This window comes from Macrobrachium nipponense, chromosome 2 (genome assembly GCF_015104395.2).
Source record: "Macrobrachium nipponense isolate FS-2020 chromosome 2, ASM1510439v2, whole genome shotgun sequence".
Lineage (NCBI taxonomy): Eukaryota > Metazoa > Arthropoda > Malacostraca > Decapoda > Palaemonidae > Macrobrachium > Macrobrachium nipponense.
In genome coordinates, this window is record NC_087201.1 from 56,197,028 (window position 1) to 56,211,209 (window position 14,182).

Below are 14,182 nucleotides of genomic sequence, written 5' to 3' on the forward strand. Positions count from 1 at the left end.
TATACAAAGGTAGTAGTAAGTAATTTGCAGTGTTCGTCACTAAGACCTCCATGATCACTAGTTGATGTTCAGTCTTGCTGGGTTGATCAAATGAATTTGTTAATGCACTAGCAAAACATATCAGAAGCATAACTTGAGAGTTGTTGTTCTGTGAAAATTACTTTTTTGGGCTCGACCTGTGTCGGCCGGTGAAATGTCCCTCTAGCACTCATTTCTAGGTATAAATAATTGCTAAATATACCAGAGAAAAAAGCCATATGGAATGCTAGAGTTACTACCTCCAGCTCGCTCACCCTCATAGGGTGTCGGTATAGCACAGGGGCGAGTAGAAACCACTATCACAGATGCTTTGCCAATTATAAGTCTCCTCTCTCAAAATCCCCCTCTAGAGAGGTGCCGTTACAACGTCTACCTTACGCTCGCTACTACTACCTCTGCCAGAAACCCTCATTCCTGAATTAGCACTCATCGTGTCTGCACGCGCCGTTTTCGCTGTCTCCAGGAAGTGTTTTTGCGAAGCATCATGTCTTCCCTTGACCAAGAAGCTTCTTCATCTAAGTTGAGTATTCCATTTATTGTTTTTTGAACACGTTGGGGCAATGATGCATCCATATTTGGCCCTTATTTTAAGACAATTGTTCATGGGAGCTGGGTATGATGCTCTTATGAATCCGCCATTTTGGATGCATGGTTGGCAGCGTGCGCTATTTTATCAGAATTTTATTTCGCTGTGTAACTTTATTCACCGTTTAGCACTTCTCTGTATAGGCTACTGTTTTCGTATTTTTTATCGTCTCGCTCCTGACGAATATTGAGAGCCTTGTTTATTACGGTTTGATCCTTACGTTATTAGCCTATTATAGGGCCCGTCTCGCTCCTGACGTATACTGAGAGCTTTTTTTACTATTACGGTTTGATCCTTACGTTTTTAGCCTATTATAGGGCCTTTTTCGTTATCATTAGTCCCTCAGGAGCGAGTTGGTTCCCTTTCGTGCGTACGGTGATATGCTTCTTACTACGTTATGCGTGAGTATTGTGTTTTAGGCGTCTCAGGCTAGCCTAGCGGTATGCCAGTTTAGTTTTAGAGGTGAAGATTCCTCATTCATTCGCGGTGCTCATGCATGTATATTTCTAGTTACGTTTTCGATTATAATCTTGTATTGCTATATTTGATGAGGTTGGAAGTTCTTCTCGATGTCCTACCCTAGCCTAGGCGGGCTGTGTATATCCCACCACCCTTAGTGGCTCCTCGTACCGCCAACCCGACCAGGCAGATATGTATGTTTGCTTGGAGGGTGGCCCAGGACTAGAGAGTTCTTCTCTTGTTACGTTTGCTAGGGGCTAGGCCTATCTTACCTGACCAGATCGGTAGATTCAATTTTGGAGGGTTGAGTTAGGTTCTAGGCGTCCTCTTCATGACGTCCTTATAGGAGCCATCTTAGCCTACCTGACCGGATCTACACTGATTTCGGAGGGTTAGGCTGGGATTCTAGCTGAGTGCGGTTTTCTCCCCCCCCCCCTTTTTTTTTTTTTCCGTCAGTACTTCCAATAATCCCTCATCAATTATTTTATGAATTAAATTTTGTTGAGTGTAGCCTGGGCCATTGCCCCCTTTAGGGTGTTAGTTGGCCTTCCGTCTTCTACCCCTTTTAGTAGTAGGCTAGTTAACGGCTTCTCGAGAAGTGGTATTCACTGATCGGTTGCTGTGGCCAGGTGATCATGACCCGTTGCCATCCTCCTCCAGAACCCCCCCCCCCACCCCCCCCCCCCCACCCCCCCCCCCCCCCCCCCCCCCCCCCCGTCCCGGACTCGTTGCAGTGCTGCTTTGTTAGCTCGCTGCCCAAGTAATCCTACCGATGAACGACAGCTAGAGCATGGTCCTGGGGATTAGTCGGAGGGGATTGGGGGATTAGTAGATTATGTAATCTCTGTTGATATGTCTCCGGGCCTGTGTTTTTTCTGGCAGGGTGTGGTCTACCATCACACCCGCCAGGATGGTATACGCCGGAATTTACGTACCGCTGTTCTGCCGCTCTGTTTTCCGTACTTCTCTAGTGTTATCGCTGCTTCCCCACGCCAGTGGGGGCAGAACTATGCTTAGAGATGCGTTTCTAATTGACTTGGAACTGCTACTCTTCTCTGGTGCAATCAGACTCAGGCGTAGGTTTTACCTATTTTCCCCTGTTCTGCTCTTATCAGGCCAACCCCTCCAGTTATAACTATTGTGGTAACAAGATTATTCTGGCGAAGTGTGGTCTACCATCACATGCGCCAGGATGTATACACCGGAGTTCTACGTACCGTTGATCCCGCCGCTCTGTTTTCCGTCTTCTATGTTATCGCTGCTGCCCACTCCGGTAGGGGCGGAACTGGGCTCAGAGAATGCGCTTCCAATTGGTTGGGAATTGCTACTCAACTCCGGTGCGATTAGACTCAGGCTTAGGTTTTGCCTTGCTTCCCTGTTCTGCTCGTATCAGGCCCACTCCGCCGGTTATAGCTTTGGCGTTACCCAAAGTATGGATTCCGGAGCAGGCGGAGACATCCAGAGCTTTATTAATAACAAGTAAGTTGAAGATTATAGTTGATATTACCTTTATCTAGTTAAGTAACTAGTTTAAGTGTACACATACCACCAGAAATAACTCTGGCGGCATTATTTGATGATACTCATGTGTCTTTCCAACTTACAGATGGTTCGCTGCCAGGAGGTGGGGTGCCCAGCCGTCCTTTATAAGCCGTATGGGCATGAGGTCTGCCAGTCTCATGCCAGCTGCGCCATCCACCTAGAGGGACGCGTGGTCTGGCACCCAGAAGCCTGCGTGGTGTGTTACGGCCTAGTGAGGAACGTAACAGATGAGTCGGTAGGTAGCATCCTCACCTTGTTACTCTGAATTCTATATTACACATATCGATTGCGAATAGTCAAACTAGATAACAAAGAAAAGTCCCCGACACTGGGGAACCTGATTTGATTATCTCTTACAGGTTGGTCTGATGCTCAAGGCCTCCTCGATGTCAACCCTTAAGGCCTGGGTAGGGGGGTTTGGAAGGAACGTGGGATCCGGCCAACCCCACGTGCTGTCAGAGATGTGCTCCCTCCTCCACCCGAACGCCAAAGTTTCGGCAGCAGTAGCGGCGGAGATAGCGGCTCCCATCATAGAGCGGATCCGCCAAGAGACCCAAGCCCCCCCGGAGGACCAAGAGGGCTTGTGCGATGACATGATGGAGGAGGTGGCGGCCATCAGCCTCTGGGAAGTCCACGACCTTTGGGAATTGGTTGGGCTCGGTAATCCTCAAGGTGAAAACCTTGAGGACGAAGTCTCTGCCGAAGGCGGTTAGACCAGACAAGCCTTCTACGGCAGGCTCCACCAGGTTGACATTGGCCCCCAAACCTTCGACTTCCTCGGCCAAAGCTACTCCCCCACCCAAGGGGTCGAGAGCTAAGACTTCTAAAGCCAGACCGATGGAGTCCGGCTTTGACCAAGAAGCTTTCGCCACTCTTCTCATGCAGAAGATGAGCAAAGTAGTGGACTCGAGACTTCAATCGATGTCCACTCAACTCGTCTCGGGTCTAGAGACATTCGTACGGTCCATCCTGTCTCTGACCCAAAGATTACAAGCCCAGGAGGAATTGGTGACCGGATTTATCCAGTCCGGAAGCACACCGCAGTCCTTTGCGGTGCCAGACGCATCCAAGCTCCCACCATTTGAGAATAGCAACCCATGGCGGTTGGCTCTACATAGGGCCTACAATTCCCCTTCCCGGGCTATGCTAGACTAGCTGAGGAAGTGTTGGTCAGGGTAGACAAGGTCCCGAAAGAGACAGTGATCTACCCTAGAGATCAGGCTCAGTTGGCATGGGTCCGCACCCTTACAGAATGGGAGTGCGTCAAAACCAAGCTCATGCCCCATAAAGGTTGCTATACCATGTTCGTAGCACCGGATAACGTTCCGACTCCTTGCACATCAAAGATCGCAGAATTGACACTGCAAGCCGGAATGGAGGACAAACCCATGCCTCAGCTAAAAGAGACGAAGGCTACCTCTTTGCTCTTTCCCGGAGATCTGGAGTGTTGGGTTGGCGCTCCGGCAACGTTCACAGTGGGCAAACTCGACCCGGAGTGTGCCTCCACACAATTCAGTGAACGTTTGCCTAGAATTCCGGATACCATGATTAAGGCGGAATTCGAAGCAAGATGTAGGCTGAGCAGGTCAATTAACTCAGTCACCACTGCAGAGTTGACAGCTTCTGTCTTTGCAGAGGAGCCTCTATTCTGGGTCCTGACGATGTCGCTGCTACAGGCTTATCAATCGGACCTGTATGATTTCATAGTGGCTAGACGAGCCTGCAGGAAGCATGTCTTTGCTAATGCCTCCATCAGGCATGAGCCTAACAAGCTCATAAAGATATCGATCTGGGGGGCCAACCTCTTTCCTGAGGATGTGGTTAACAGCGTCCTCAGCGAGGCGGCTAGGGCTAACCAGAACCTTCGTGTCCGCTGGGGACTTCCCTTCAAAAGGAAGTTCGAGACCCCCAGACCACAAACCAAAAGTAGGAAGAGGTCTAGGAAGTATCAGCCTTTCCAGACCTCTCAGCCTCAAGCAGTGGTACAGGCAGTTCCTGTCTCCCAAATGAGCAAGCTTTCGACATCCAAGGCACAACCACAACAGCAGTTTGTTCTACTGCAGAGTCAACCAACTCAACAGCCTTCGAGCTCGGCTGCCCTTGTGACTTCCCCAGCCTTCAACGCCTCCTTTGAAACACAGGGGGCATTTCGAGGCTATAATAGGCACACAAGGGGTAGCAGAGCAAGAGGTGCTTACCGACAGAAAGCTGGCTCTAGAGTTCTCTCAAGAGGCAGAGGCTTCAGAAGAGGCAGAGGAAGTAAGACCTCAACCAGTCAATGAGTCTCTGCAGGTAGGCGGGAGTCTGTACCTCTCCCGGGACCATTGGACCTTCAGTACGTGGGCCCACAGTATTGTATCGAAAGGTCTGTGGTGGAAATGGGAGAAAGGGCCTCCTCCACCAGTCAGTTTTCACCAGGCTCCAACGACAGACCTACTAGACTATGCCAAAGATCTCCTTCAAAAGAAGGCAATAAAGAAAGTCAATCGCCTGAAATTTCAAGGACATCTGTTCAGTGTACCGAAGAAGGACTCGGACAAACGAAGAGTGATTCTGGACTTGTCCCGTCTCAACTCGTACATTCAATGCGACAATTTCCGCATGCTAACCATCTCACAGGTGCGGACCTTACTTCCCCGTGGGGTCGTCACCACCTCTATCGATCTTACAGAAACTCCTCTCCATACCTAGGCTTCAAACTAGGAAAACAAGCTTACTCATTCAGAGTCATGCCATTCGGGCTCAACATAGCGCCCAGAATATTCACTAAACTAGAAGAGACAGTAGTACAGGAACTAAGAGCTCAGGGGGTAATGTTAGTAGCTTACCTAGACGACTGGCTCATTTGGGCAGCCAACGACGAGGAATGTTGAAAGGCAACAGCCAAAGTAATAAAATTCCTAGACTACCTGGGTTTCCAGATAAACAAGGAAAAGTCCCGTCTCATTCCGGCGTCTCGCTTTCAATGGTTGGGAATCCAATGGGACCTAACCACACACAAACTATCTCTTCCGCCAAAGAAGTGCAGAGAGATAGCGAAGGCTACGAGACAGTTCCTCAAGAACAAAAGGGCTTCTCGTCGTACTCAAGAGAGAATCTTAGGTTCACTTCAGTTTGCCATCTCTGATAGTCCACACGGACGCCTCTCTGAGCGGTTTGGGGGGGCTACCCCCAGTACAAGAAGGTTCAAGGAACGTGGTCGAATACATTCTGCCACTTCCACATCAATGTCCTAGAAGCAATGGCCATTTTTCTGACCTTAAAATGTCTGGCTCCAGTCAAAAACAGTCATGTAAAATTAGTCTCGGACAGTGCAGTGATAGTTCATTGCATAAACAGAGGAGGCTCCAAGTTGAGCAAAGTAAATCATGTAATGATTGCAATTTTTTTGTTAGCAATGAAAAATCATTGGCACCTGTCAGCTACTCACCTGGCAGGAGTAAGGAATGTCATCGCAGACTCGCTATCCAGAATGACTCCGCTGGAGTCGGAGTGGTCCTTAGACATGAGGTCATTCCGTTGGATTTCCAATCAAATCCTGGGCCTTCAGGTAGACCTGTTCGCCATGGAGTCCAATCACAAACTCCCATGTTATGTCGCTCCCAACCTGGACCCTCTAGCTCACGCCACAGATGCGATGTCCATAGACTGGAACAGGTGGCTGAAAATTGACCTATTTCCACCAGTAAACCTCCTGATGAAAGTCCTGCACAAACTCAGATCTTTCACAAGACAGGTGGCGTTGGTTGCACCCAACTGGCCGAAGAGCAATTGGTTTCCTCTTCTACTAGAGTTGAATCTTTGTCCCAGATGGATTCCCTGTCCAGAACTGACTCAAGTAGTACAAACTCGGGCTGTGTCAGCTTCCTCAAGAATTCTAAATGCCCTAACTTTATGGACTTCATGAAGTTTGCGGCACAAAAGGATGCTAGTGTCAATCCACTAAACATCTTGTTCATAGAATCAGATAAAAGAGAGTCAACACTCAGACAGTATGATTCTGCAGTAAAGAAATTGGCCATCTTTCTAAAAGAATCAGATGCCCAAAAGATGACTACGAATCTGGCAATTTCGTTCTTTAGAACCCTGTTTGAGAAAGGTCTAGCTGCTAGTACCATTACTACAACCAAATCTGCCTTAAGGAAGATTTTTCAGCTTGGGTTTAATATTGATTTGACAGATTCGTACTTCTCTTCTATCCCTCGAGCATGTGCCTGTCTGAGACCATTGGACCGCCCCCACACGGTCTCCTGGTTTTTAAACGATGTACTCAAATTAGCCTCAGACACTGATAAAATGATTCATGCTCATATATAACCCTTCTCAGGAAAACATTATTCTTAATGAGTCTGGCTTCAGGCGTCAGAATATCTGAACTGTTGGCTCTCTCTAAAGACCCAGATCACATTGATTTCCTCCCGTCTGGTGAAGTTCTACTATCCCCAGATCGGAAATTCTTGGCCAAGAATGAAGACCCACAAAACAGGTGGGCCCCATGGAAAATTATACCTCTCACACAGGACTCATCATTGTGTCCTATTGTCACACTAAAATCTTATCTGGCCAGAACTTCTGAAAAGTCTTCAGGTTCTCTTTTTATTAGAGAGAAAGGCAGAACCATTTCCTTAAAAGGAATTAGACAACAAATCCTTTATTTTATTAAATAAGCCATCCTGGATTCAGTTCCTCGTGTCCATGATATCCGGGCAGTGGCTACCTCGATTAACTATTTTCACAATATGAACTTAGGATCTTAAGAAATATACAGGTTGGAAATCTCCGGCAATATTTAGACGCCACTATCTCAAGAATTTAGAGGCCCTTAAATTTTCAGCAGTGGCTGCAGGGAGCATCGTCTCCCCTGAGATGGCCGAGTCTTAGAACTCTTATTTCCTATTCCTTTATTCTGCTTAAGATTTTCCCTTGATACTCACTCTTTCCTACCTGCCTCGCTCGTAATCCCTACCTATCTCCCTCTGGTTCCGGGCTGGTTTGCTTATCAATCCATTGCCGGACATGTACATAGTTTATATTTGTAATTTTTGTATTCTTTACCTGTTGTTTTCCCAGGATAGTATGAATCTGGTCATATTAGTTCCTCCTGTTTTACCATTGTATCTTATTACTTTACATTGTTTATTAAAACTTAATTTTAAGAGTACATTTAATTTTTCTTGTTACTTTACATTGGTTATTAAAACTTAATCTTAAGAGAACATTTAAGTTTTATTGTTCCTTATATCTTTTGATTTTGTATCTTCCAAGCTTGTATGGCCATTCTCTGATACTATTTCACCGGCCGACACAGGTCGAACCCAGAAAAGGGATTTTGACAAGGGAAAATCTATTTCTGGGGGAAGACCTGTGTCACCCAGTGAACCCATCCCTCTCTTTTCCTGGTCCCCACCCTGTAGCCTGCCCAAGCTTGGGTGCGTAATCCAGGAATGAAGCCATCGGGCGTGAGTTGTAGTAGTAGCGAGCGGAAGGTAGATGATGTAGTCCTTGTAACAGCACTTGCCTAGAGAGGAGCTTTGAAGGAATCTTCTAATTGGCAGAAAACCTGTGGTAGTGGCCTTCACTCGCCCCTGTGCTTATACTGACGCCCTATGGGTGTTCGGGCTGAGGGTAGTAACTTCAGCATTCCATTTAGCTTTTTTCTCTGAGATACGAAATTAATCCGTTCCGAGGCGCCCTTCGTATCATGAGTTTTTCGTATCTTGGACCGCATTTTACATGTAAAATGGCTAATGCGTTCCAAGCCCTCCAAAAACACCCCAGTAAATTTCATAATAAAGCTAAATTGACCTATAAACAATGAAATACTACAACAATTTGGACCATTCAATACCTAATTTAATAAAGTACTGCTAATTACCTGTAAATAAAGTGTATTAGTGTACATGGTATACAAGAAATACTGTACGTATGTAGTAAAATGTGGAAGCTTACCTTTTGAGTAAGGCTATCTCCGAAAGTGGCGACAGAGAAGGAGGACAAACAGCAGATACATACATACGTACGTACACTTAACTTTACGAAACACATAAAAAATGTAAGGAAAACATACATAAACTAAACTTTACGAAACACAATAACAAAACTGTAACACTTAACTTTACAAAAAACTAAAGTAAAAAAAAAAAAATTTTTTTTTTTTTTTTTTACTTTTTTATACTTTCGTAAGATTTTTTTTTTTTTTTTTTTTTACTTTTTTTTTTACTTTTTTATACTTTACGTAGTTTTTTTGTTTTTTTGTTTACTTTTTTATACTTTATGTAGTTTTTTTTTTTTTTTTTTTTTTTTTTTTTATTATATACAAAATTTCAACTTCATCACCACTTTCAACTTTCTGTTTTTTAGTATCACTTGGTTCTTCCTTTTTACTTACTCCTGCTAATACTAAAGGCCTCTTTAAAAAATAACTATCCAAGGAAGATTGCTTCTGCCTACTTTTCACAATGTTCCTGAAACGACTCGGGCAAACGTCATCGAACTGCGCAATCATACGACCTGTGTAAGCCTTTTTGGGGTGTCTTTTTTTTCTACAAATGATTGCACTTTATGAAAAGCGGCTAGAACATCCTTAATATCTGCCGTTGTCATAGGGTTGTCCTCCTCCTCCTTGCTGCTGCTAGAGAACTCCTCTTGAACGACGTTATATTGCATGGCCTCCAACTCCTTCAGGTCATCCGTCGTAAGCTCCTCTTGGTGCTCCTCGAGAAGGTCGTTGATGTCGTCCTCGTCGACGACCAGCCCCATGGACTTGCCGAGTGCAACGATCTCGTCAAGATCTGGTTGCCAAACAGTTTCAGGATCATCAACTGTTTCTGAATCTGCAGCACCAGCTTCACCCACGTCGAATCCCTCGAAGTCTCAGGCGGATACAGCATCAGGCCAGAGTTTCCTCCACGAGGAATTAAAGGTTCGCCTCGAAATCTCCTGCCAAGCTTGATCGATGAGTCGGATGCATATGACGATGTTGAAATGCTCCTTCCAAAATTGACGCAAGGTGAGGTTTGTGGTATCGGTGATGTCGAAACATCTCTTGAAAAGATGTTTTGTATACAGCTTCTTAAAGTTCGATATCACTTGCTGGTCCATGGGCTGGAGGAGAGGGGTGGTGTTAAGCGGAAGATAAAGAACCTTGATAAAGGAATACTCTTCTAGGATATCTTCCTCGAGGCCAGGAGGTTGGGGAGGGGCATTGTCCAACACCAGCAGACATTTCAGAGGGAGGCGCTTCTCTTCCAAGAATTTCTTCACTGTCGGGCCTAAACACAGATTTACCCACTCCATGAACAAAAGCCTCGTTACCCAGGCTTTCGCATTACCCCTCCACGTCACTGGAAGCTTCTCTTAAGCACTTTGTGGGCCTTGAAGGCTTGAGGAGTCTCGGAATGATAGACCAGTAGGGGGGCTTCACCTTGCAATGCCCACTGGCGTTTGAACAGTGCGAGCATAAGCCTGTCTTTCATAGGCTTATGCCCGGGTAGCTTCTTCTCTTCCTCCGTGATGTACGTCTGACGAGGCATTTTTTTCCAAAAAAGGCCAGTCTCATCACAGTTGAAGACTTGCTGAGAACTGTAGCCTTCCTTGATCATCATCTCTTCGAACATCTTTTTAAAGGCTTCGGCCGCTTTCGTGTCCGAGCTGGCAGCCTCCTCATGCCGCACCACCGAATGGATGCCAGTCCGTTTACGGAATTTCTCGAACCACCCATGCGAAGCCTTGAAGTCTGGGATTGGCGTTGATGTCCCTTCTCCTCCGTCGTCTTCGGCCTGGGCAATCAAATCGCCGAAAATAGCGCTGGCCTTGTGGGAGATTGCCGTCTCCGTTACCGTATCGCCAGCGATTTCTTTGTCTTTTATCCAGACAAGAAGCAGCCGTTCCATCTCGTCGTGCACGTGGGTCCTCTTGTTGGACAAAATAGTGACGCCCTTGGAAGGTGTAGCTGCACGTAATTTACATATAAGTAGAGTAAAGTTCTCACACAACACGATAAAGTACGTATACTGCTGCAACAAAATCACTAACGAATTTACGTTAATAAACGAAATCGTTAGAATGAACGAATACCGCGTGCGTACGATAACGATGCTGGTACCGAGTGGCCGAGGCACGCTGCTACGTAGTAGATGCATGATGGGAAGGATCTCATGGCGGTGACTAGCATCAGGAACCAATGGGAGAGCAGGAGGATGGTGGCGTGTCTACTCAGTTGGTGGCGCGCGAGTTTCAAAATTGTTATCGGTGGTCCGGGCAAATCTCGGACTTAACAGCAACAACTTTTCGTATCTTGAAAAATTTTCGTATGTAGAGCCGTAAAATTTTTCATGTTAGCTTTCGTATCTCGAGTTTTTCGTAGTTGAGCCTTTCGTATCTCGAGGTACCACTGTATATTTAGCATCTATTTATTCCTAGAAATGCGTGCTACAGGAGCATTTCACCGGGCGACACAGGTCTTCCCCCAGAAATAGATTTTTCCCTTGTCAAAATCCCTTTTTTATTGCATTTTTCTTGAAAAGAAAAAAATTCAAATACTGATTACTTTGCTATTTTTGAGTCATACTTTGTCCATCAGATCAGTGTCGTAAGCGTAGTAACCCTGGAACAAGCATCATAAACCTGGAAATAATTTTTGTTGAATATAATTGAAAACCATCGTAAGCCGAAACTGTCACAAGCCGGGGACTGCCTGTAAAATTATTTATTAGAAAAAACATATATAAGTTGGTAAAATTTATGATTGTCTTGTAAGAGGCCTCACAAGGGGCTGTAAATAGTCATTTTCAACTTCTCATGGAAGGTAGGGAAAACTTTTTAGAATTTGTTTCTTTCACCATGTGCATTTCCGTATATTCCTCTTTCCATTGATATGTTTTTCGTAAATTTGAAGACCTCAAAGTTTTCCCGGCATGGAATGTTGCATATCGAATTATTACCCCAGCTCCTAAGGGTTAATGTGCATAACTTATGCACGTACTTATTTCTCTCGCTCTTTTGTTCTACATGTCTTCTTTATTTTATTGAATTGCGTACCTTCGTTATGACTGACTTATGAAGTTTACTTAGTGACACAAAGATATTTCTTTTTTAAGGGTAATGTATTAAACTAACTGTTAAATGGAATTACAGTACTAACTTTAATTTCATTTCAAAGTTAGGTTAATACTTAGGGAGCATGATTAGCATCATATTTAGTGTTCAAACTAGAAGTAAGCCTTTATAAGCATTTTTAGAGATCGTACCAAATTTACGAGAAACTTCCCTTTGTGCAAGAGGGTCTGGAACCTACCTCATGTTAGTTCAAGGTATTACTGTATCTAGATGATTTGAGTAAAAAGTTTAATGTTTATATTGTCGTCTTCCCAGTAGTGCTGGGCTTCATAGCTATCATAATAGAGAAGTGAGGATTTAAAAAATAAAACTATAAGAAATTTTATTTTGTCTTTTCAGCTTTGATGTCCTTTGTCATGCTTTAGAATCGTATACAGCAATTCCATATTACGATAGATCTCCATGTCCTGAGAACCCAGCTGCACGTCCAGCATATCAAGGTTCAAATCCCATATCTGATGTATGGTCCATACATGCCTTGGGAGTGTTGGCAAAGTATTTTAAAAGGTCAGTAATGTCTTTTTCTTTCTCACCATTATCCCTACATTAAGGGGTCGGTTTGCCTGATGTGCCTTCTCCGCTGCCTTCTATCAAAGGCATCATCCTCCACCAAACCTCCTCTCTCCATATCTTCCTTCACTTTATCTTGCCATATAATTCTCTGACTCCCTCTCAATCTTCTTCCTCTTAACAGGTCCCTTCCAAGCCCTCTTACTCCCTCCTCATCATCCTTCCTCAACATATGCCCATACCACCTCAATCATGACTCTCTTATTACCTATATAATCTTTACTAAGCCTGCCCTTCTTATTTCATCATTTTCCAATCTCTCAAGCAGCGATATTCCCATATCCACCTCAGCATTCTCATCTCTGTTCTTTCCAGCTTCACTTCCTCTTTTCTTCTTAGAGCCCATGTTTCCGATCCACACATTAACGCTGGTCTTATGACTGTGCTATAGATCTTGACTTTTAGCTTAATTAGCAATTTCTTACCGCATACTACTCGAGCTACCTCTCTCCACTTCCCCCATGCAGCTTTTATTCTACTGTCAACTTCAGCCTCACATCCAGCCTCTTGGCATAAAGTAGATCCTAAGTATTTAAGTCAGTAATGTGCTGTTGCTTTTTGTTCATACATGAACAAACCTTTGGTCTTAACAATAGGATAATTTCTAGTGCCTAGCTGGATCCAGTAAAAAAACAGATGAAAGCAAGGAATCTTGTGATATCTAGCAATGCATGCGTAGCTCAGGTGAAGATTGGTCAAGGACCATACCGCTACACTAGTCTTTTCTTTGACCGCCTGGGTGAGAGTTGTGTTAACCTTTCTAGGCCTTTTCCTGGTTCATTGCCCGTTTCGCTTGTGTTTAGTAAGTGTTTGTGTTTGGCTGATATTATGGCTTCTTCTGCTCCTTCTTGGCGTCAACATATGTGCCCTGGAGTTCCAGGTTTTCCATGTTCTGTTTTTTTGGCTTTGGCAGCGACTGACCCTCACATATTGTGCAGTAGGTGTTGTTCTAATTTTTGTACTATCATGAATCCTTGCACGAAATGCCGGGCATGACCTAAAGAGCAATAAAAGTCATTTTATGGCAAGAGAGAACATCGGAGGGTTTCGACTCTTCCTACTTGGGAAGGTTTTTCGCCTCTTCCCGATGTTTTGTCTCTTGCTGCAGTAGGCAACCCCTATAGTAGCGCTGTTCCTGTGTCTCCTTCCTTTTCTTCCATTGATTCGTCGCTGGAAGTATCAGGAGGCCACCAAGTTGATGTTTGTAATGTAGCCCCTTCTTCCTCGGGAGTTAATTTGATTCCGGAGAAGGGTGAGGCTTTTTCATCAATCTCTTTTCTTTCAGTCGGAGGCATCCAAAATGGCAGCGATTTGGAAGACGCTCAGGCTAGGGGGTCCCCTGTCCTTGGAGGGGTTGCTAGCACATTTTGTGGAGGCTCACAACACCCCCCCCCCCACCCCTCCCCGGACTGGCCAGGCCATCCCCCCTCCTCCCGGCCTCGTCTTTGTGGGTAGCAGAGGTCGGCTTTCTTGTATTGCTCCGCCAGTGTCTGCTGCTGCTTCTTTGAGTCGAAAAGACACCGTGGCTTCCTCTCTCTCTTCCTCCTCTACGCCCCGTCGGCGTATCATTTTGTGGAGGCTCACAACACCCACCCTCCCCGGGCCAGGCCATCCCCCCTCCTCCCGGCCTCGTCTTTGTGGGTAGCAGAGGTTGGCTTTCTTGTATTGCTCCGCCAGTGTCTGCTGCCGCTTCTTTGAGTCGGAGAGACTCCGTGGCTTCCTCTCCCTCTTCCTCCTCTACGCCCTGCCGGCATATTAAGCGTTGGAAAGCTAAGGACTGTGCCCTTTCTTCGCCTACGAGGGAGGAACAACTCGGACTTGTTCCCGAGAGCGCTGGTGTTTCGGGCAGTGTTAGTGTTCCTTCCCATG

The 14,182-nt window shown here is 45.4% G+C and overlaps 1 protein-coding gene across 1 annotated transcript in view; it reads left to right on the forward strand.

The window, feature by feature from the left end:
* The window catches only part of LOC135220593 (hydroxyacid-oxoacid transhydrogenase, mitochondrial-like), a gene marked incomplete in the record, with an annotated part of 222,892 nt that overhangs the window by 125,283 nt on the left and 83,427 nt on the right, over positions 1-14,182 (forward strand). The window contains 1 exon segment of the mRNA XM_064257861.1: positions 12,083-12,250. Coding sequence (XP_064113931.1) covers positions 12,083-12,250 — 168 coding nt within the window.